General features: G+C 47.2%; 1 protein-coding gene across 1 annotated transcript; it reads left to right on the top strand.

The window, feature by feature from the left end:
- The first annotated feature begins 855 nt into the window (after positions 1-855).
- Positions 856-22,839, top strand: POLD3 (DNA polymerase delta 3, accessory subunit). Its single transcript, XM_063306004.1, has 12 exons — positions 856-1,055; positions 2,062-2,117; positions 2,910-3,012; positions 4,806-4,845; positions 7,915-8,047; positions 9,777-10,044; positions 11,187-11,268; positions 12,203-12,362; positions 13,154-13,272; positions 15,267-15,361; positions 15,851-15,929; positions 20,229-22,839. Exons 1-12 carry the CDS (start codon positions 927-929, stop codon positions 20,429-20,431), a joined length of 1,467 nt encoding a protein of 488 aa, XP_063162074.1. The 5' UTR covers positions 856-926; the 3' UTR covers positions 20,432-22,839.
- The last annotated feature ends 960 nt before the right edge of the window (positions 22,840-23,799 follow it).

The raw sequence follows: 23,799 nt of genomic DNA, 5'->3' as shown, positions 1-23,799 counted from the left end.
TTTTAATAAGGCAACCATGTGAAAGAGTAGGGGAAGCCTCTAAGCCAGCCTTCTATAACCCAGGGCTTATTTAAGAATGCTGCAAGATTTATACTCCCCTCCCCCAAATATAAATCATAAATAAATAAGATGAAATAAAAATAAATAATTCTTCCTTGGTACCCTTGCAGGGGTGTCCAGGGGGCTGGGGTCAAAAGAGACAAGATGGGGGCTTCGATCACATGGTTGTAGCCACCATCTTGACTTTTTTGACCCATAGGACCTACCCCAACCCATGTCAGGGATGCTGGGTGGGAAGGTGCTTGAGGAATACTTGGAAACCCATGGATGTCCTCAGCAAGATAAGGGGGTGAGTGATATCACAAGGCTTGTGATGTCATGGTGGCATGACATCACAGTGGGTGCCATCTGAAGCTTATGCAACACAGGGTGGGCCTAATAATAGTCAAGGCATTAAGCCATTCACAAATAAGCCATATTCGTGCTGGAGAAACAGCTTTGCCGTGCCTAATAATCAGGACGTCGAAATAGAGCCTGCATGTTCAGCAGCAGTCTTAATCACCTCTGGAGGAGGCAGCAGCTGGACGATTTATCGCATTTACTTAAATTGGTAGATCAGCTTCCCCCAAGCAGTTGCCTTCCAATAGCTCCAAATCCCAGCATCCCCGGCCCTCAATTGGTAAGCAAATCTCACCTCGCCCGGAGAGCGCCAGCTTGACGAAGCTAAAGCACCTTCCCCGCCCACTTGCTTTGAGATCTAGAGGCGGGGCCGATACAGAGCGCGTGCGCCTTAACCGCGGCGGTTGCAGGAAACTGTCCCAGCGCGGCCCCCGTAGCACGCTGTCGCCGAGGTTCCGCGCGCCAGAAGTGCCTCCGCTCGGCCGCCGTAGCGCGCGCGAAAGCAGGGAGCGCGGCCTCGCGTTGCCATGGCGGCGGTCGAGGGGCGCGGAGGGGAAGGGGTGCTGTGGGGCTCTCGCGGCCCGGGGCGCCCCGCCATGGAGGACGAGCTTTACCTGGAGAACATCGACGAGTTCGTCACGGACCAGAACCGAGTCGTGAGTACGGCTGCCGGCCGGGGGAGGGGGTGTGTGCACGGCCAGTAAGAAAGTTGGTTAATTCCCGTAATCTTTTTAATTCGTTTTCTGAGGGGCTGCGACCCTTTCTAGACCCGACTCCCCCGCCTCGCCTCCAACTCCCTTCCCCACAACCTGCCCGACTCCAACTCCCATCATCCGCCGCGGGTGCTAGGAATTGTAGTAGCCCGAGGGTCTTGGGGGTTCGAGGAGGGGGGATTCGAGGGGGCGACTCTTCAGACCCCGTCAAGCCTCCGGATCCATTTCCTTTCGTTGCTGCTGCTGCTCTAAGCCGGCAGGGAACCCCGCATCCCATAATACTCCCGGCCTGCAATCAGTAAGTAAATAAGAGCGTGTGTGTGTGGTAAAAGAAAACCGAACGTGATGTGATGGCCTCTTCGGAAGAATAAAACTCCAAACCCCAATGGGGCGGGGGTCTCCCGCTTATACTTTAATTACTTTATACATGCAAAAGCCCCTCCCGTGGCTGTCTCAAGCCAAGTTTTTATGGCTCTGCCAAAAGTCAGCGGAGAGGCGTGTGTGGCTCTTAAAAAGCAAAAAAAAAAAAAAAGTGTAATATAGCCTGCTTAAAGGACCAAAGCTCATTGAGCACCCAGGATCGACGGCCAGTGGGTGGGGATGGGGAACACGTGCACTGAAGTGGAATGGCTTGAGTTTCTATCTTCCTTTTTTCTTTTTTTCCTTTTAAAATTGGCCCACCAACAATGTGCTAAGCGGAGCAGTTAAAATGTGAGTCTCATCAATATCTGGTTGGTATTTTGGGTGACAAGTTTTCCTTCTGGTGAATTTGGTGACTGACCTATAGGATCTGTAGAGGTGCCAGTCCTCTCTTCAAGCAGAGGCTAGAGAGGCCAGTCTTAATGGGCTCAAGGACTCTTCCCGACCCCAGAATGATAGTAATGGTGGGGGTTAACTATGTGGTGGCTGTTGGTATTTCGTTCAAATAATGAAATGCTTTGCATTGCAGGTAACCTACAAATGGCTGAGCTTTACTTTAGGAGTCCATGTGAATCAAGCAAAGCAGTAAGTATTCATGTGTCTTGTCTGCACTTAACAGCCCGGACTGAAAAACAAGCACATCATCTCTAACGTATTTGCAGTTTTCTTGCGACGGTTTAAATATCATTGGTACGATTTTAGAAGGAAACGGGGGAAGCGTTCAGATCCTTATAATTGTGACCTACCATGTTCGCTAATCTATGTGTAATAGTATAATTGATTACTGTAGCGGGTTTTGTTACATGTCTATCTTAATTTAAATAAATAGAGTGTTATATAGGAATGTTTGGATTGTTTTAGAATCTGGTTTCCCTTTTTTGTATTTTCCAAATTGGCTAGGAAACAAGAAATCCTGGCCAATCCCAGTTTGTTTGTAATAGTTGGATTATCAGATTGGGTTCTAATACAAACTACAGAGGATTCAGTTTACTCTCTTAGGATATAAGAAAAGCAGGCGAAGAATCAACTTGTTTCTGAAATGTTGTAATGAAACTGATGAATGAGTAGGAGAAACTACAGCACCGTACGTTCCTTTTTTTAAAAAAACACAAAAGGTAAGGTTCACTGCACAGAGACAACTAGATTTCAGGAAGATAGTGTCATGAGCCTGACGCTAATCCAAAAATCTCACTTGGTGCCTGTGAGAATGAGACCCAGTGCAGTGTTAGTCTTCAGTCTTTATAGCTGTTTAATCCTGAGATGCATAGCTTAGTTTGGATTACATATGCTCTGTTTAGTTTTTCAGTGGACAGTTATTGAAAACTTCAAAAAATCAATTGTCCATTCTAACCTCGGTCTTTGCCCTCCGTTTTACAGGATGTTATATGACTATGTAGAAAGGAAACGGAAGGAGAATTCAGGAGCCCAGTTGCACGTCACCTATTTACTGGCAGGGAACCTTGTTCAGAACGGGCACACTGTAAGTCAGAAACGGGCAAACTTTGGGACTAGGGGGGTACATCTGGCTGGCCTCAAGAATGGTCTTCCAGAAGGTAGCAAAGTTTGAACACTTCGAGGAGTGCACAGTCTTTGGCAAATGACTATGCACCTTCTGAAACTGGATTTTATTGGCTGAATTATTATGTATTACGGATTGCATTTGTTTTGTTTTGATTTATGAAATTGTATTTTGTTGTTATTTTGACTGTTTTATATTGCAGTGAGCCTTCGTAAGTCTATATAGGACTCAGTGATTTATAACATTAATCAATAATAATAATTCAGAGTGTATTACAGGCATTCTCATATTGTGGTTTTGATTGGGAAAAGGAAGGATAACAAAGAAAGCTGCCATGACAGCTGTAGCCATGCAAAAATTCCATTTGCCAAGGTTGCTCCTTGCCATCCTCTTTAGCCTTTCTGGATTCTTTTTAGAAGTACTCAGTGGCATACCTTTGGCCTGCTTTTGTTAAGGGCCCTCTAATAGGTATCTCACAAAATGAGTTCTGTCCAGCAGAGAGCACTGTTATACCACCAAAGACATAGGATGAGAGTTATTCAAAGGATTTTAACTTGGGGCTTCTCTCTCCCCTTAGAAGGAAAGGCCACGTAAAGGACTGTGTATGGATGGATTGTGCCAATATACGTTTGGTCTTTATGTGGGTGGCCCAAATTTCTTATTTATGTAAGCTACAGGAAAAGAATTTCAGTGCATTCTGTGGACCTCATTGTGCGTTGGAAGCTGGGTGTGTACTTGATTTAAGAAGAGACTATCTTAAACTCTAGGCCAGCCTTCCCAGCCTGCTGCTATTTGGATATGTTGAAGTTAACAGCTGTTTTTTCAATAGAAGAGAATCTCTGTAGCTCAGGGTTGAACTGGGGAGTCCTTGGTGCTCTCTGTGCTTGGCTGTTGGCTTGCAGACATTTCATTACCCAACCAAGTAACATCATCAGTGTGAGGGAGGGTGGGGTTTGCTGCCTGTTTATATACAGCAGCTTGTCCTGCCAGTGTTGGTGGGGGTGGGGGTTTCTCCTTGGTAGTTCCTTGATTGGGAAATTGTCAAGGAGAAAACAATGTACCTGGGTTTAGTTCTCTTGTTAGGCAAAGCGGCTCTTTCAGGAGGGGGGAGAGCTGGGGGAACCCTTGTTAAGGAGATGGACTCCTGAGGTCATCAACTGATAGAGGATGGAATTTTCTGTGTTGCAATTTCCCTGTAAGGACTGCCCTTGGGCTGTACTGTGAGCTGATGAGGAGGCTTCTATTCTTTGGTTTAGATGGGATTGCAGGGGGCTTTGTCTCTGTCTGGGGCAGGGTCTGATGGGATTAGGCAAAGAGCCGGGCTGGGGTTTGACCCTGGTCATCTCTAAAAGACAGGGAGGAAAAGGGTGCAACCTTTATTTTGTTTCCTAGGTTTATTTTCTCCACTCCACTTCCATCCTTCTGGCAGCATGAGTAGCTAGACAAACCCTGACAGGATGACTGTAGGGATGGAGAATTGCATTTGTTCACTGTCCTTTAAAAAAAAAAAAAAATTTATAGCACCTAATATCCTGGATCTTCCTCTTGTACTTGAAATTTGAATTTAAATTTGGTAAGTGGAGTGAAAGTTTAAACCTGAAGTTGCAGGCTTAAATTGCTTCCCTGAAATTTAGTTCTACTGAAGTAAAGAAAAATTGAATGCAGATTATGTATGTTAAGAATCAGAGTCTTGGCATATCGGGTAAAGCAATAACAAATATTTGCTGAGGTAATAAGCTGTTCTTTCTTTCTAGTACCATAAGGTTACAGTAGTGAGAGAAGATAAGTTAGAAGGTAAGTTTGTAGAAAACTTCATCTTTGAAAAAAATGACAGTAGCATGTTCAATTTTTTTTCTTTAATTCATGACTTTAGATAGCAATTAATGGTTCTCTTAGAATGTCCATTTCTGAGGACATCCATCTCACTTTGGATATTGCCTATCTTCTGTAGATTCTAAAGTTTCTGGAGTTTAAAATTTAATTTTTAAAAATCGAGGTAGTAGGGAAGATAAAATAATTAAAATTTGGTCTTCAGAACAGAGGTCTATTTCTCACTAGACAACCCGTGCCCCGCTGGGTCATCGTTTCGGAGATCTTTCCTTACCAGCTTCCCCAACTCCTTCAACAATGGCAGAGCTGCTCATGTCTTGCCTTCCCTGGAAGAGTTCTTAAAAATTCGGGGAGATATTCAGAGATGGATCTGCCTTGAAAACAGCCCGTGTCATTCATATTGAACTGCATAGCTCAGTCAAAGATCAGGAGTTGACCGCAGGAAATGTTTTATGACATTTTGTCTTATGTCTTAAAATGTTTTATGATCATTTTTATGTCATAAAATGTCTTTAAATTTTTGGCCAAATTTTAATTCCACGGGACTCATTGATGCTACATTTTGGACTCATTCTGTACGTTGGCCCATTTGAGGTACCTTGGTTCAAAAATCGTTGCCCTACGACACACGGTTTCACCCAATTGAAGGTTATAGAGTACAAACAGACACAGGAGTTTTAGTAGTATATAGATACACATAGCTGTGTCAAACAGAGCCCACTCTAGCAGTACTACTTAAATTGATGGCTGAGCTCTAGTTCTTCAAGCAATGCATTCAGATGCCGAGATCACAAATGAGGCATCAACTTTCTCGTAATTCTGCAGACAGTGGGGATTGTGGGAAATGAAAGCTTTCCCCCTTGGTTGTCACTGGATAGCCGGAGCTTCCAGCCGAAGGGACTCAGCATAGAGGTGGCTGCTTTGCCTTTATAAGTTGTCATAACCTGAAATATTTCGAAGGCAAAGGATAACTTAGTACAGGTAGTCCTCTACTTATGACCACAATTGGGACTGGAATTTCTGTCACTAAGCGATGCAGTCGATAACTGAGTTGCACCTCATTTTACTACCTTTTTTGCCACAGTTGTTAAGCAAATCCGGCTTCCCCCATTGACTTTGCTTGTCAGAAGCCCCCTGGGAAGGTTGCAAGTGCAATCACGTGACCCCGGGACTCTGCAACTGTTGTAAATACATGCCAGGTGCCTGAATTTTGATCATGTGACTGCTGCAGCAGTCCTAATTGAAGGACTAGTCGCAAGTCGCTTTTTTCAGTTACCGTCTTCCTGTTCCTCGTATCCTTGTGTGTCCTTTAAACCAAACAACTCTCTCCGTGCCCTTCCTTCTTTACGGGCCGTGTGCATGGAGTTACCTGATTTGGAATGACCAGATTACTGTCGAAGCCTCTAGCCTTGCTGCAGATGCCTGGCACTTTGTTTTCACGCTTTTGGGGCTACGGGTTAAAGGAAGAGGGGACGTCTAAGTTGCTGTTGCCTTTTTCAGCAGCCTTTTCTTGGTCTGGCAGGTGGCCCGGCTCTGCCGATTATGACAAACGCTAGACGGAAGCGTAGGAGCAGGCTGGGAACTTCTTTGTGTTGCTGCCATCATGGGGAGGACTGTGGAGAGCCCCTGCAGGATGGAATGGCCTGCACCTCCGGGCTGAATCCGGGCACTTTGAACCTCAAAAATACAGGCTCAGTTGAGCTTGGAGGATGGAGATGATTTTCCCCTGAATTTGCATGGCGCTTCAAAAGCACATAGGTGTCACTTGAGGCTGAAAAAGACAGTAGGGATCACACATTCTACACACATTCAAATTTGGGCTAGTTAGCAAGGTTGATTGGAATGCAAGAATTTCCTGCAAATTTTTGCATGTCTGTTTAGTTTCAGAACTGACACAGAGCAAAATATATCTTGGGTTACAGGACAATAATGTAGGGGTGAGGCAGATATTCAGTCAGAGGCATGCTTTGACCAAACAAAGTCTGCTGCAGCTGAGAACGTTACCCCAGGACTAAACTTCCTTCCTCCTGGGATACAGGTTGGTGGGCCAGCCATTTTGACCACAACAGGGGGCAAGTTTGTGTTTTGTGTCTGCTGAAAACCCAAAGCTGTTACACAAAGAATGCAGAATGTTAAGGTTAATAACTTTAGGCAATTAATGAAGAGATTTCTCTGATGTATAAGGGCATAAGAAGCATTGGCCCAGTTAGTGTGAGAAAGAAAGCATACTACAGAGGACTTGTTTGTGCCTGAAAGACTTACACGCTGGCATAAACTCTTGTGGACTTGGAAAGGGCACCTGTCTAATTGCCTCTGCTTTATTCAGATATATGTATTTTTTTGTGCGGTCCTGTGCTGCGATTCCAGAAAGTACTGTGGCCCCGTAGATCAGGGGTCCCCACCCCTGGGCCGTGGACCAGTACCGGTCTGTGGCCTGTCAGGAACCGGGCCGCACAGCAGGAGGTGAGCGGTGGGCGAGCGAGCGGATTTACAGCCTGAGTATTTACAGCTGCTCCCCATCGCTCGCGTCACCACCTGAGCTCCGCCTCCTGTCTGAGAAAGCAAGCCTGTCCTGGCTTAAGCAAAGCCCACACTGAGATGAGCAGAATGTCTCTAGTGTTTATTAAACTGCTATAGCAGACAGAAAATCCTACCAAACTAAAGGAGTGTGGGAAAACCCAGACATATAAACCCCCAAACTCAAGGCGGGTCTGATCTGTGTCTCTTTGAATGACAGCTCAAAGCCTCTAAACTATGCATGCATTTTCCCTCCTGCCCACCATCTTTGTTATAAGCCCATTGGCTGCTATCTCCAAGCGGCGCAAAGAAAAAAGAACAAAGGGTTGAGAAAGAGGAAGCGCTTGAATCATCCCGAAACCATCCCCACCCCACCCCAGTCCATGGAAAAATTGTCTTCCACGAGACCGGTCCCGGGTGCTGAAAAGGTTGGGAGCCGCTGCCGTAAATGGTGCTGCTTTACTCCACTTGCTTTGAGAACCCCCCCTCCTTCAAGCACTTCTGCCTCCTTTCCAGCCATGAAATCAAAGCTGTCCACGGTCATCAGTGTGCATGTCTACAGCATCCAGAAGGCCCTGCTGAAGGACAGCAGCCCCCTCTTCAACACCGACTACGATATCCTCAGGGCAAACCTCGAGAACTGCAGCAAGTGAGTTGGCTCTTGGCGACGGATCCGAGCAGGCTGAGTGGGGCTTGGCTCCGTTTCGAGGTTATGTGCAGATCTTTGGCACCCATTGAAAATGGTCCCTGTTGTATCCTTAGCGTAACCCTGGTTTGGTTTTGTTTTTAAGTCTTGCCCGGAAAGAAGTATAAGTCACTCTCCCCCACTCAGTTCCCCGAAGAACTAATTTTCTACTGGCATTCCCAGTTTGGAATCCCTGTATGATTATTTTACCCGACTTCTCGATAAACTTCCTGTATGAAGGAAGGGGAAAAACGGAGGAGGAAGGTGTATTTGGTATGTTCGCCTCCCTGGGTTATTTATAAAAAAAAAATAATAAAGGCAGGATATACAATAAATAAAATAATAATTAAATAAATGATGATGATGATGATGAACTGAATTATACTGAGCCACATCACTGTTGTATCAGTGTCTGTTTTAAGGAGCGCTGTGGTTAAAGTAATGTATCCTTGCTGACCAGTTAAGTAAAAGAGATGCTGTTTGGTTGGACAAGGGATTGTTAGGCTGAGGCCCACGTATATCAAAAGTAATCCAGATTTTTCTTGGACTGCGTTCAAAATGCATTGGGCATTATTTTCATGAATTATCAGCCAGGTGTATTAGCATTTTATTTACTTATTTTCTGTCCCATCTTTATTATTTTTATAAATAACTCATGGCAGCAAGGATACCTAATACTCCTTCCTCCCCCTATTTTCTGCACAACAACCCTGTGAGGTGGGTTGGGCTGAGAGGGAGGGACTGGCCCAAGGGCACCCAGCTGGCTTTCGTGCCTCAGGCGGGGCTAGAACTCTAATATCACACCTGATTGGCTCTTGGGCTGAGAGACAGGGACTGGCCCAAGGGCACCCAGCTGGCTTTCGTGCCTAAGGCGGGACTAGAACTCTCCTGCCGCGCCTGATTGGCTCTTGGGCTGAGAGAGAGGGACTGGCCCAAGGGCACCCAGCTGGCTTTCGTGCCTCAGGCGGGGCTAGAACTCTAATATCACACCTGATTGGCTCTTGGGCTGAGAGACAGGGACTGGCCCAAGGGCACCCAGCTGGCTTTCGTGCCTAAGGCGGGACTAGAACTCTCCTGCCGCGCCTGATTGGCTCTTGGGCTGAGAGAGAGGGACTGGCCCAAGGGCACCCAGCTGGCTTTCGTGCCTCAGGCGGGGCTAGAACTCTAATATCACACCTGATTGGCTCTTGGGCTGAGAGACAGGGACTGGCCCAAGGGCACCCAGCTGGCTTTCGTGCCTAAGGCGGGACTAGAACTCTAATATCACACCTGATTGGCTCTTGGGCTGAGAGAGGGGGACTGGCCCAAGGGCACCCAGGCGGCTTTCATGCCCAAGGCAGGATTAGAACTCACGGCCTCCTGGTTTCTAGCCTTGGCCACTAGACCAAACTGGCTCTCTATTTTATTAAATATCTAAGCAGCCCTTTCCCTGTGCAGTTCTTCCCCGTGGCTTCCAGAGACTGTTGGGAAAGTTTGGCGCAGGAACAGCTCTTCTCAACCTCAGCAACTTTGCGGCATGTGAACTTCAACCCCCCAAATTCCCTAGCTGTCATGCATGCTTGCTGGGAATCCTGGGCGTTGGTCCACCCATCTTAAAGTGGCTGAAGTTGAGAAGCGTTGCTCTGAAGGACAGCAAGGAAGGCGAGCGAGGAATCCTCCAGTCGCTAACTCAATCTATTTGTTCTGCTCCTAGGTTTAGTGCCATTTGCTGTGCTGCTGCAGTCACCAGGCCTGTTTCTGAAAGCTCTCAGGCTGAGAGTCCTGCCCAGGCCCCCCCCCGGCCCCCCCCGGCCTCAAACACGCTCGATGCTCCCATGGTCAATGGCCACGCTCCAGGCACGTCTTCGAAGCCGCCCTCCCAGCAGATGAAGGGCATTATGGGAATGTTTGCACCCAGAGCAACCACCAAGCCCAAGAACGGCCATAAGGAAGCTAAACTGGAGGCTAAAGAGACACCCAGTGTAAGTTTTCAGGCTTAACTACCCTCCGCTTTGACCTCAGGGCAGGTGAGAACGTGCAGACTTTCCTTTAGGTTTCTGGCCGGTTTCAGGCAGAAGTAGGTTGAGGCGTGGCCACTGGATTTCTTCCTCTTTGGCTGCCACGTTTCGCTGCTGGTCCAAGCAGCTTCTTCAGCCTGGGCAACGGTTGGTAATGACAGTGCAGCCACCCTGGAGGACATGCATGGGGTCCCCTCACCAACCGTTGCCCAGGCTGAAGAAGCTGCTTGGACCAGCAGCGAAACGTCGCAGACAAAGAGGAAGAAATCCAGTGGCCACGCCTCACCCTACAGACAATTCCCCCTGGAGGACGGAGAATCTTCCTCGACGTACTTTCAGGCAGAAGATTTCATGGAGCCCGGTGTGTCCCTGTTGTTTTTCATTCTCAGTTTATCTTCATGCTAATAGAACAGCTCTCGGAGACTTACTGCCTGTCTCGCCCTGGAGAATTTTATCTGCTAGCACAGTGTTTCTCAACCTTGGCAGCTTGAAGATGGGTGGGCTTCAACTCCCAGAATTCCCCAGCCAGCTTCTGGGAGTTGAAGTCCACCCATCTTCGTGCTGCCAGGGTTGAGAAACACTCTGCTGGTCTGATCCGTCTGTAGGAATTAAATGTAGATAGAAGTGTTCTAATGGAATGCGTTACCCCAGAGGTGCGGCGGGCCCCCAGTCTCCTGGCCTTTGGAAAGGGAGTGAAGACCTGGCTCTGCCACCTCGCCTGGGGGCGGGAGGAGCGGCAATCAGTCAGAGGGCTAGTGCCCTGAAGAGGCCCCGGGGAATTACGTGTATTAAATTAAGATCTTTGTATTCGCCATCTTGGATTTTATATTTTGTATTTATGATTTTTATGCTTTTATTTTTATCTGTAGTTACTTTAATTTTATTGTAAACCGCCCAGAGCCGCTCTTAGTGAGAGGGGCGGTGGCGAAATATGAAATATAAATAAGTGGATTCTGCCAAAGCCATCTCCTGTACGTCTTGCTAAAAAGACGCGCAAGCCCTCCTCTTCCCTAGCGCACACTTGAGAATCTCAAGAAGTAGTTTTATTGGACTTCCTTGTTCTCCAGGACAGCTCTTTCCTGACTGTCTCCTTTAATTACTTCTAGGCTTCTGTGACAAACAGCAAACCCCTAGCGAAAGGAAATATGCTGAACAACTTCTTTGGAAGAGCTGCTATGAGTAAAGATGGTAAGCTCCTCCGTGCATTTTCTTCTCCATTCTAAGGGCTAGTGACATGTTCTAGGATAGTTGTATCCCAGACTCTAAAGCAGGGTTTCTCCACCTCGGCAGCTTGAAGATGGGTGGGCTTCAACTCCCAGAATTCCCCAGCCAGCTCTGCTCTGGGAGTTGAAGTCCACCCATCTTCAAGCTGCCGAGGTGGAGAAACCCTGCTCTAGATGTATGCGCACAATTTCTAGTTGCTTTTAGCTAAAACACACTGCATAAATATTTTATTAACTCAGAAATCCAGGGCTTTTCAAAAGCTTGCCCAGTAAGATGAGTGAGAGGTTGTTATAACTAACCTTGATACTGTTATTTTTCTGTAATTCAGATATATTTATGATGTTCACCTCGACAGTTTCCCCAAAAGAACCCTACCATGCTGTCCCTGTGGCTTGCATGGCTGGCTGGGGAATTCTGGGAGTTGAAGTCCACCCATCTTCAAGCTGCCAAGGTTGAGAAACCCTGCTCTAAAGTCACATTAAACAACAAAATAGCATTAAGCATGGAAAAATGCCACTTCCGAAAGCCTCTTGGGCTTTTCTTGCGGCCGTTCTCTGTCGGCTCTGCTTGGACCTTCCTGTTCCAGTATCAGATGCAAGGGAGGGCTGCCGCCTCCCTCACATTTTGCACACTATAAACTCACAGGGTTAACCTGCCAGAAGAGGGGAGAAACAACACCTTTTCATCTTCTGGCAGTGAAAATCCCTGAGCATTTATTTGGCTCTCTGAAATATTATTTTGTGCAGGAATTCAGTGGAGAACAGGAGCTGGGTTTGATTTGATGCAGCTTGCTGCCGCTGTGGCGGCTGGCATGATGTACTCACAGCGATCTCTGGAGACGTGTTTATCCCATCTTGTTCATCATACTCTGGCTGTCCTGCTTCCCCGTTCTTTGCAGGCACAGTCAATGCGGACCCTGAGCAGCAGAAGGAAGAGAGACCAGTTGCCAAGTCACCAGTTTCTTCCACGGACCCAAAGTCTCCGCTTAGTGCTCCTGGTTATGAGAAGGCCAGCAAGGAGGCTGAGCCAGCCAGAGGGCAGCAGAAGGACAAGAAAAGGTTGTGTATATATATTTTTTCCCCTCCGTGACCAGGGCTGCAAGGAGCTGGCGTGTTTCAGTCATTCATGTGATTTACTGCAGCATGTATACCAGTGTTTCCCAACCGTGGCCATTTTAAGGCATGTGGACTTCAGCTCCCAGAATTCCCCAGCCAGCATGGGTGGATCTCAACTCCCAGAATTTCTGTGGCCTAAAGGCCATAATAAAGGTTTTGATGTCGAACTCCCCAGAATTCCCCAGCCAGCATGTGAGAACGTGCAAGAAAAAAAAATACTTGGAAGAATAAAAAAATAAGTCATTCAGCTTAAGACCATTACTTGCCTTGCTCAAATTCTAAACGGTTGGCAGAATAGCACTTGCTAAAAGTTGTAAAATTTATATGCCTACGGGATTGTTGTTTAAGAGGCTCTCCGTCCCGCTGTTGGTTTATTTTTTTAAGCTAAACAAAAGGCTGTCCTCTAGCCTAGGTCAGAGGGGGCTGGCTGGCTGTCATCAGCCTCGGCCAGGGACAGTCCCATTGTCAAGACAAACGCCTTCTCCAGGCTTGTTTTCCAGGCTCTCTCGGTCACACAAGGCCAGGCTGGTTGGTTGGCTTGGGTCCCCGACTAAGGTGCATGCATCCTGCCCAGTTGTGTGCGTGTGCGCACTCGCCTGTTTCTTCATGTCCGGTTTCTGAATTAGAATTGTGTATTTTCTGAAATTACAGTTACGCAGCTCTGAGAATTCTATCTTTGGCAAAACTTCCATTTTTCTGCCTCTTTCGTCTAAGCTGATACTCCTTTCTCTCAGAGCAAAGAGGACAGAGACGTCAGACGATGAGGAGGAAGGAGCCGGGCGCTTGAAGAAGAAGAAGAGGAAAAGGCGTCGAATCAGACAGCCTCAGACGGACAGCAGCAGTGAGGATGAGGGTAAGCAGAGCCGGAGCGGGGACCACCAGCAGTTCAGGCCAGCCCTCGAAGTCAGCCCCCGTCAATCCCTGGCTGGGCTTCCCAAGCTGCATCTGTGTGGAGGGCACCAAGGTTGCCGACAGGCCCTCTGGGGCCCTTTGGAAATGAAAGACGAAAGGAGGCCTGAGTGGGTCTCCCTTCCGTCAGAAAAGTCACCACCTCTTCTGGGGTGCTGCAGTCGGTCATTAGGCAGGCATAACATTGATCATCACCAGGGAAACGCAGGTGCATCTGTTGAAAAGTAATTGCATCTATACAAATATCTGGAGGATTATTTTAACAGATTATCCCACTGTCTGATTTCCAGACAGTTTCTGGAAAAATACAGTTGCAGCAGTAGGAAATGGGTGACTGTGAAAAACAATGGAAGAGCAGTGAGGACAGCAAGACAGGCTTCCCAATTGTACAGGATGATTTTGAGCAGCTTCCTTCAACCTGAATGCACTCGGTGTGTGGACCAACTCCCAGAATGCCCCTGCTAGCATGGCTGTTACTGAACCTCTGGGGCTTGAAGTCCAGACATCTAGAAGGTACCCAGGATGGGAAAAGCTGTCACTGATTATCTAAAAATGTATAGAACATTGGCCTGCTATACCTCTCTGGCCCCACTGTAGGTGCTCCTGCCCAGAACATCTTGTCCTGTTGCCTGGGGCCAATCTAAATAACCAGGCTGGTCAGAATTACAACATGGTGCTAATGTGTTAATTGGAAGCCTATATTTGCATTTTGTATATAACTTCTGCATATACATGCAGACAGTAGCAACGGATGGTCAAGTCAAGCCTGAATATTATTCCTGCATTTGTATTTGCCCCATATAATTGGGGCCACTGGGCCAAATACTTCTTTGCAGGCCTAAGATTTGCTTTTTCGTTTAGAGCAGCCTTTTTAATCACAGGCAAATTGTCTATCAGGTGCCAGCTACTAGAAAAGCAAACCCTTGCAAGCAAACCCTTGTGTTTCGTTTTGGGAATCCATCTGGCTGGCTAGTGTGTGATAAAGAATATCGGCTTGACCTGATCCAGCAGGAATCTTCCTGTGCCTGGTTTTTTACACCAAGCTTCTCTCCTTAGATTTCCCCTGATCTAGGGTAAACACTGTGGTAAGTTTTAAGCCTCTAAGCTGGTGTTTCTCAAACTTGGCAACTTTAAGATGTTTGGACTTTTAAGTTCTTCAGGGACTTCCAAGTTGAAGCCCACAACCTTAAAGTTGCAAAGTTTGAGAAACACTGCTCTAAGCCATTTCCAACTGGCAGTGAACGATCAAGGCTGTTCCCCATCATTTTAAGGCTTCTTGAAGCTCTAAGCCCTTGCTTTTCACACATATACATCATACTCGGGGTGGGGGGGGAACAGTTGTGATGCAGCCAGTGGGATGCATGAACCTAGGTGCTAACTTTGGTGTGTTGCATTTTTTCCAGGCGTGCATGTATTGTTTTTCTATTTAATTGTTCCTTGTTTTTGAGATGAATGCCACCAGAGTGTTGGGTGGCCTCCAGAGCCAATCATTCAATAAGCCAGGGTTTTCTGCTGCTCCTGTTTAGGCTGTTCACCTGCCTTTTTTCCCTCCCCACCCGGGCAAATGTGGCTTATTTTCAGAGTCGGGCAAAATTTGACTGGAGGTTTTCTGCTCGGCTTCATCCTGGGTGCCGCTGACCTAAACAGGGCGAGCCAGTTTCAAATCCAGAACGTATCTGGATCCAGAACAGAGTTGCCTGACAAAAGTGGACAGAAGGGGAGATTGGTCAAATGTTTCTTTGGCTTATATTAAGCAGATGGGTCAGTCTGGCATGGCGGTGAAGGTATCGGAGCAGAGAGAGCCACGTTCTAGTGCTCCCTTAGTCACGGAAGCTGACTAGGTGACTTAATGAGCCTCCGTGAAGGAAAGGATGCAGCCAAAGACACTCAGGTGATAGCAAGTCAAAATTACAATGTTGTTCCTTTTTCTTCCTTCAGATGCTCCCTCGTCACCTGCAACTTCTGAAGACTTTTCTCCTGAGCCAGCTCTGAAGCCACCGCCGCCACCACCGCCAGCACCTGCACCAGTGGAGGTAAATACATACAGGTACAGGTGTGTGCAAGAGAAAGCGAAAGCTCTGGTGTATGTATCTATCCCAAGTTCTGAGTGGAAATCCCCGAACAGCGTCTCCTGCCCCAAAGGGTGAGGGATGCTTAGCAGCTGGAAACCAGAGTGCCTGTACAGAAATGAAAGAGCAGGTTCAGCACTGTGGATGGGTCTGTTTGGGACAGGGCCCTTTTCACTGGCGCTTCCTCCTGGACCCAGACAAGGGCCCGCTTAATCCTGCATTTATTTCTCCCAGTGGCCAACCAGCTGCCACACGGGAATGTGTGCCCGGATGTTTCCTTCTGAGAAGACTAGTCTATGAGGCACAGTTACCCCACTTTTGTGGGATAAAATATTTGCCGCCTTCTAATATGGCTTGAGAGGCCTGCATGGTGAGTGACCAGTGATTGTGCTGGTTAAACATGGTTAAAGGTGGCAGGGACTCATGGTTCTCTTCCTTTGCGCTGTCTTTCAGTCTTCCATGGGAGAGAAGAAACGCAAGCGGAAGCGTGTGTTGAAGTCCAAAACATTTGTAGACGAAGAAGGCTGTATAGGTAGGTAGCTGAGGTGTCCCTGGGTGAAAGTAATCTCGGTCCGCTCATGTAGTTTTGAACCAGTCTATCGGTTTTTAATTGATCGGTCGATGGATAATGTCCAGAACCTTGCCCATGAGGGAAGACAGGAATCCTGAAAAAGAGGCATGGCCTCATATGAAAGAGAAGCAGTTTATTAAGCACTTATGTTAAACATAGTTCATGTTTTAAAAATCTCAGTTTACTTGGAAGGGAGATACCTGATGGATTAATCACTTGACCAAATTCATTGAGGTTTTGGGGACTGTCCTGGAAAGCTGGGCTGGGCGCTAAAGCTTCCAACTCTTCGTGACCTCATGGACCAGCCCACGCCAGAGCTTCCTGTCGGTCGTCAACACCCCCAACTCCCCCAGGGACGAGTCCGTCACCTCTAGAATATCATCCATCCACCTTGCCCTTGGTCGGCCCCTCTTCCTTTTGCCTTCCACTCTCCCCAGCATCCGCATCTTCTCCAGGGTGTCCTGTCTTCTCATTATGTGGCCAAAGTATTTCAGTTTTGCCTTTCATATCATTCCCTCCAGTGAGCAGTCTGGCTTTATTTCCTGGAGGATGGACTGGTTTGATCTTCTTGCAGTCCAAGGCACTCTCAGAATTTTCCTCCAACACCACAGTTCAAAAGCATCGATCTTCCTTCACTCAGCCTTCCTTATGGTCCAGCTCTCACAGCCGTATGTTACTACGGGGAACACCATTGCTTTAACTATGCGGACCATTGTTGTCAGTGTGATGTCTCTGCTCTTAACTATTTTATCGAGATTTGTCATTGCTCTTCTCCCAAGGATGAAGTGTCTTCTGATTTCCTGACCGCAGTCAGCATCCGCAGTAATCTTCGCACCTAGAAATACAAAGTCTTTCACTGCCTCTATGTTTTCTCCCTCTAGTTGCCAGTTATCAATCAAGCTGGTTGCCATAATCTTGGTTTTTTTGAGGTTTAGCTGCAAGCCAGCTTTTGCACTTTCTTCTTTCACCTTCATCATAAGGCTCCTCAGTTCCTCTTCACTTTCAGCCATCAAAGTGGTATCATCTGCATATCTGAGATTGTTAATGTTTCTTCCAGCGATTTTAACTCCAGCCTTGGATTCCTCAAGCCCAGCATGTCGCATTATGTGTTCTGCGTACAAGTTGAGTAGGTAGGGTGAGAGGATACAGCCCTGCCGTACTCCTTTCCCAATCTTAAACCAGTCCGTTGTTCCGTGGTCTGTTCTTACTGTTGCTACTTGGTTGTTATACAGATTCTTCAGGAGGCATACAAGATGACTTGGTATCCCCATACCGCTAAGAACTTGCCACAATTTGTTATGGTCCACACAGTCAAAGGCTTTAGAAGAGTCAATAAAACAGAAATAGGTGTTTTTCTGAAACTCCCTGGCTTTTTCCATTATCCAGCGGATATTGGCAATTTGATCCCTAGTTCCTCTGCCTTTTCTAAACCCAGTGTCCTAACTGCCAGGAAACACGCTGAGACAAGGAACTGGTCTCTAATGTTTTATTGCTTGTACATAACAGGAATCCTAACAAACTGAAGAAGCATGGGAAAAACCCAGCCATATAAACCCCAAAGGTTAAGGGGGTCCCAATCTCTGTCTCTTTGAATGGCTACCTAATTCCTCAGTGCTACGCATGCGCTTAACAGTCTGGATGGGAGCCCCCTGCTCGCCATCCTTACTCATGACACCCAGCTTGTACATCTGGCAATTCTCGCTCCATGAAGTGCTGAAATCTACCTTGCAGGATCTTGAGCATTGCCTTACTGGCATGTGAAATGAGTGCCACTGTTCAATAGTTTGAACATTCTTTAGCGTTTCCCTTTTTTGGTATGGGGATATAAGTTGATTTTTTCCAGTCTGATGGCCATTCTTGTGTTTTCCAAATTTGCTGGCATATAGCATGCATTACCTTGACAGCATCATCTTGCAAGATTTTGAACAGTTCAGCTGGGATGCCGTCGTCTCCTGCTGCCTTGTTATTAGCAATGCTTCTTAAGGCCCACTCAACCTCACTCTTCAGGATGTCTGGCTCTAGCTCCCTGACCACACCGTCAAAGCTATCCCCGATATTGTTATCCTTCCTATACAGGTCTTCTGTATATTCTTGCCACCTTTTCTTGATCTCTTCTTCTGTTAGGTCCTTGCTATCTTTGTTTTTGATCATACCCATTTTTGCCTGGAATTTACCTCCGATGTTTCTAATTTTCTGGAAGAGGTCTCTTGTCCTTCCTATTCTATTGTCTTCTTCCACTTCCGCGCATTGCTTGTTTAAAAATAATTCCTTATCTCTTCTGGCTAACCTCTGGAATTTTGCATTTAATTGGGCATATCTCCCCCGTCACTGTTGCCTTTTGCTTTCCTTCTTTCTTGGGCTGCTTCTAGTGTCTCAGCAGACAGCCATTTTGCCTTCTTGGTTTTCTCTTTCTTTGGGATGTATTTTGTTGCCGCCTCCTGAACAATGTTGCGAACTTCTGTCCAGAGTTCTTCCGGGACCCTATCTACTAAGTCCAGTCCCTTAAATCGATTCTTCACCTCCACTGCATATTCCTTAGGAATATTAGTGAGCTCATATCTAGCTGATCTGTGGGTTGCCCTGGCTCACAGATCTTACATTCCAGGTTCCAATGGTGTGTTGATCCTTAGAACATCGGATTCGCCGTTCACCACCAGCACCGTCGGCCGCTAGCCGTCCTTTCGGCTTTGAGCTAGCTGCGTCATCACGTCTGGGGCTAGTTGAGCTCATCCTCTGTTCCTCCCCAGTAGCATTTTGACCATCTTCCGACCTGGGGGTCTCATCTTCCGATGGTATACCGACATATCTCTGGTTGTGCTGATCCATTTAGTTTTCACGGCAAGAATACTGGGGTGGGTTGCCATGACCTTCCCCAGGGGTCGCATTTAGTCTGACCTCTCTGTCATGACCTTCCCGTCTTGGGTGGCCCTTCACGGTTTAGCTCATGGCATCATTGAGGTGCTCAAGCTCCAGCACCACGGCAAGGTAACGATCCTTTGCTGAAGAAAATCTGTCATAAGTTGTATTTTTCCAGTGCCATTGTAAGTCCGAACCATCACTAAATGAATGGTCATTAAGTGAGGACTACCTGTATTTATATATTACTTCCTCATGTGTTGATACAATTTAGAGGACAAGGAGATTTTGGCCATTTGTTGAGAAAGCTATAGCGCAACTGGACCCATTAGTCATGGAAACCTCTAGTCCTGGGTTTTATCAAGTTAAAATGTGTTTGTTGCAAAGATACGACTATTCAAGTTTGGCAACTGCCTTGCTGGAAATAAATGTTTTCTAGCTTCTAAGTAATGTTCAGGCTTCTTCAAAGAAAAGTGCCTCTTTTTCACTTTTCTCAGCTAAACTGCTCTTCTTTTGGTCCCTCTTTGTCTAATCCAGAGCTTGGATCTGTAAAGGCAGCCTCTTCTTTTCCCAGCAAAGACATTTTCTTTTGTTCTTTAAGTTCAGTCTTCTCTAAATATCTCAAGTGTAGGAAGCTCCTTTGCTTGGAACTTGGTTTGAAACGGATGCTGTAGATTGCTGATCTTTGGAATCCGTAGTCCAGATTATCTGGGAGTTGCAGGAACAGTGCAGAAATTGGCAAAAAAAAGTAATCTGTGATGGAATTATGCTGAGAAAGTTTGGGATGAGAGAAGTGCTTGTCATAACTAACCCTGTTTGTATGATTGCCAAGATAATAGCCTGGATGTGTTCACCAGGAGTTGAGATCAACTTGAGACCCATCTTTGTCCTTTCCATATTTTCATGTAAAGGACCAAATAATGAAGGGAAGGGAAGGGAAGGGAAGGAAGGAGATGGAGCTCTGCTAGTAGATCTGCAGAAGGAGTGGAGATTCAGGGACAGCTTGTCCTGACATGGGATTCCTAGAAGTCTGCTCCCCAGATTTCCTATTCCTTGTTTTTTAGCAGGATGCTCCTGTCCAGAACCAGGCCGATCCTCCAGTAATGTCCTGAATTGTGTCACTGACTAATACGCAAAATGGTTCAGAGAATAAGCTTGGTAGCCCCAGAATTCAGCGTTGCAGCTAACGAGGCCTGGGGCGTCGGTTGGGATAGCGTTTAGGAGTCTTGGGGTTCTAAGATTGCCTACAGATAGTAGGCCGAAGTGATGTTCTCTTCTTGAGACCTGCAAAGAAGTGGCCACTGGAGGCCTTTTTATTTATTTATTAAATTTATCCACCGCCCAGTCTCGCTCAATGACGTCTCTGGGCTTGTGTGTGCAGTTTCTGCTCCCTGTTTTTCCCAGTGACTGAGAAGGCCTACGAGAGCGAGTCCTGCTCGGGGAGCGAGGAGGAATTCCGGACCAGGCCCGCTGCCGCTCACAAGTCTCCTCCCGGGGCTGCGAAGAAGGAGCCCAAAGAGGAGAAGAGAGGCACCAAGAAAGGAGGGCTTGCCCCTGGCAAGTCCAACAAGCAGGCCTCCATCGTGGGCTTCTTCCAGAAGAAGTGAGCTCCCGTCCCTCGACAGTTGCAGAAGCCCCTGCTGAGCAGACCCCCACCTTGGAGGCACAGCGCTTGCTATGTAAGTGAGCTCTCTGGATCCGGAACGTGGGACTCGGGCACCACCTTGGAAAGCTTTTGACCCTGGAATTAGATGGACACCCGGTGCTGGAGACGTGCGCGGAGGAGCCACCTGGCGGCCTTTTGAACAGAAGACAGGCGCCCTCCCTTGATTTTTTCAGGCAAACCGTTTGAGCTGCCTTGCCTCGGGCACAGCAGCTGCTCCTGTTGGCTCACATCGCTCACTGTCATTGAACTGCCGCCTGTCCTTCCCAGCGGTGGGTTTGGCATCCCTTCCTGGAAGCGGGAAGAAGAGCCCCTGCTGGGAAGAGGTGCCACAGGTTGCCCTCACTGACAAAGAAGAGGTCCGTCCTGTGCCCGAGAAGACCCATGTGGGACTTGACAGCCCCACAGGACTTGCAGCTGGAAGCACGCGGCCTCTCTTAAAGGGACCCCACCGCCTAGCCCAGTATGGCCTGTCCCCTGGGAATAATTGGCAAGGCTGCTGTAGTGGAGGTGGGGGAGGGACACCTCCTTCTTCTAGAAGGCCCTGTATTTGCTTCCGGTTCCTTCAGTGGGTCTGACTCAGCGTTTCTCTCCCACCAAATCTTGCAACCAGTATTGGATCCAGAAAAAACTTGATCAAGCCTCCAAAAAATGTTGACTTTGGGGATTAGCAGAGACTTGCTCTTTTGCAGTCTGTACATGGATTGGTGGTAGTGAATTCCCCGGAATGAGAAACCCTTCAGGATTGGCCAGGAACACTTTTGTGGTTGAAGGCCCTGCTCAGTCCTCTACACTAGAGCTGAAATGCCTGCAGGGGTTTCCCAGTGTGCTTACAGCGGTATAGGGGGCCTGGTTCCCCACCCCCAAAGAGCGTTGCTTTGGTTTGGACCCTCTTTGAGGGGAGCATTATAGCAGCCCCTCTGTAAGCTGGGATAATGGGGTGCCTGGTTAATTGGTGGCCTTTCCTTATTACTGGGGTGGGGTCTGCTTATAAAGGACACAGTTGGTATTGAAGGAACAGAAGGCAGGCGCTTCTGGTTTGGAAGATTCAGCTCCAAAGAAATTAAATGTAAGGGTCTACAGAGGCCTCAACCATAAGTACGTCGGTCTGTCCTACTCTGGACATTCTCAGCTGTTGGTGACAAGAACCACAACTGCCTCTCGGATCATCATCTCACCTCCCTCTGGTGCATCTCCAGATCTCCACTTACCCAGGACAAGTTTTCCTAGGAGGGGGTAGCGTTCCTTTCACGGTTTTCCGCTGGATTACAAGGCTGATCTCAGATGACGGGAAGAGAAAAGGAACAGGAATCCAGATCAGCTGTTCCCACACTACTCCACACAAGTATTGTACAGACACACACACGGACACAGTTCGGTTCTGGCAGCAGTTGCAATATTTTTGCAGCCATCCAGGCTACGTGTTTGGGCTGCAGAAATCCAGAAGATCCCTGGATCAAGACGCCCATTATTAAGTCTTCTCTCCCATCTTGTGGTTATCTGGATTTCTGCAGCCAAATATGGTAGCTCTAGTTCACCCCACCCCCCACCCCAAAGATGGTTTACCGGAAGGTATTGTCCAAATAAACTTCCTCTGAACATCCCTGATGACTACTTAGAGTTAACTGGCCTTTTTGTGTGCTAGAAGGCTTGAGGGGAAGCAGCCTTCCTTTCCCACTAAAACATGTTTTCGTACAGCAGCTTAGTCCTGAGAAAGTTTGACCCCAGCCTTGCTTCTGACAAGCAATTTTAATCCACTGCTTAAAAATCAAATCCATCCCAAACTGTTCAGAAGCAAGAAATGGCTGTTGCCTTAGGGCAGTGTTTCTCAACCTCGGGCACTTTAAGATGTGTGGACTTCAATGCCCAGAATCCCCCAGCCAGCAAATGGTTGAAGTCCACACATCTTAAAGTGCCCGAGGTTGAGAAACACTGCCCTCGGATGACCGCTGGCTTCAGTTTAATAGCGGCTCATGTTATAATGAATGCACCTAGGCGATAACAATACAGGGCTTTGGAGCGGGGGGTCAACTTCATAGCAGGAACCAGTCTGTAATGTTACGCCATTTTATTCTTTCTGGAGTGGGAGGTGCTGTCATTTTGTATACCAAACACCAGGGTAGGAACTGAGAGTAGCTTTGTTGGGATAATTGGGGCGGGGGGGGGGGTTGGATAGGGAGTAAGGGGGCCTCTCTTGGAAGAGGTTAAGAAAACTTGCCTTGCGTCTTCCTGAGTTGGTCATCTTTTTATTTCTTTTCTCCAGAAAGCAACACTTACATTTTCCCCAATTCTTTTTCAAGGAATTTATACTGGAAAAGCAAAGTGAAATAAAGACATGGTCTTCTGATGCCACTTTTTTTCATCTTAATTTTGTTTGGCGGGTGGTGGTGGTTTGCGACTTGTGCAATGCATGCATTGCTGGTTGGCCAACGTCTTTCCATGGAGCTTTGAAAGTTTCTCAGGCAACAATATTTCAGAAATGAGTCCCTTGATAGCCACCTTCATTGTGTTCTGAAAAAGCAATTTCACTCCTACTTTAAATACAGCTGGAATTCTTTACCTGTTAGAACCTATCTAGAAATTTTGGATCTTGACGTCTGCTGGAGAGAGAAGATCAGGAATTCCAATTCTCTCTTTTGAAAATGAGCTGTCGGGAATGCCTGGCCGGCATTCCCATTGGCCGTGATGGCTGGAGCCGTAAAGGAGGTCAACTGGTCCGTCCATGGATTTATCCAGTCCCCTTTGAAAGCCACCCAAGTTAGTGGCCATTATCACATCTTGTGGTCATGAATTCTTTGGGTGCTGTGTGAAGAAGTGACTTTTTTAGAGCCCTTGGTGCTCTCTGAGCTTGGTTGTTGGCTTGCAGACATTTCATAACCCAATCAGATAACACCAGGGCAAAGGGGAGTGGGATTTGCACTGATAATGTTACCTAGCTGGATAATGAAATGTCTGCAAGCCAACAACCAAGCTCAGAGAGCACCAAGGACTCCACAGTTCGATCCTGAGCTCCAGAGATTCTCTTCTGCCTTTTGTCAAAATCTTCCAATCAATTTTATTGGAAGATCCCTGGCCAAACATCTTGAGAGAGGGAGAAAAACACATATTTGCTCTTGTTTAATACAGGCTGTGGAACCTGATCAAGATCCAGAGCCCTAGTGACCGAAAATTGGCTTAAACTTTTTTTTCCCTTTTTTTACTTAAACTCACACACAACCCCATCAACTTCTTGCAGAATCCTTGGATGCTGTGAAACGGTTTGAACAACCCTGATCTAGAGGTGGTCTGGATCTTTGCAGCCCAGTTTGGTAG

This window comes from Candoia aspera, chromosome 5 (assembly GCF_035149785.1).
Source record: "Candoia aspera isolate rCanAsp1 chromosome 5, rCanAsp1.hap2, whole genome shotgun sequence".
NCBI classification, from domain to species: Eukaryota; Metazoa; Chordata; class Lepidosauria; order Squamata; family Boidae; genus Candoia; species Candoia aspera.
The sequence above is the reverse complement of the archived record's forward strand: the minus strand, read 5'-3'. Positions and strand labels throughout refer to the sequence as shown.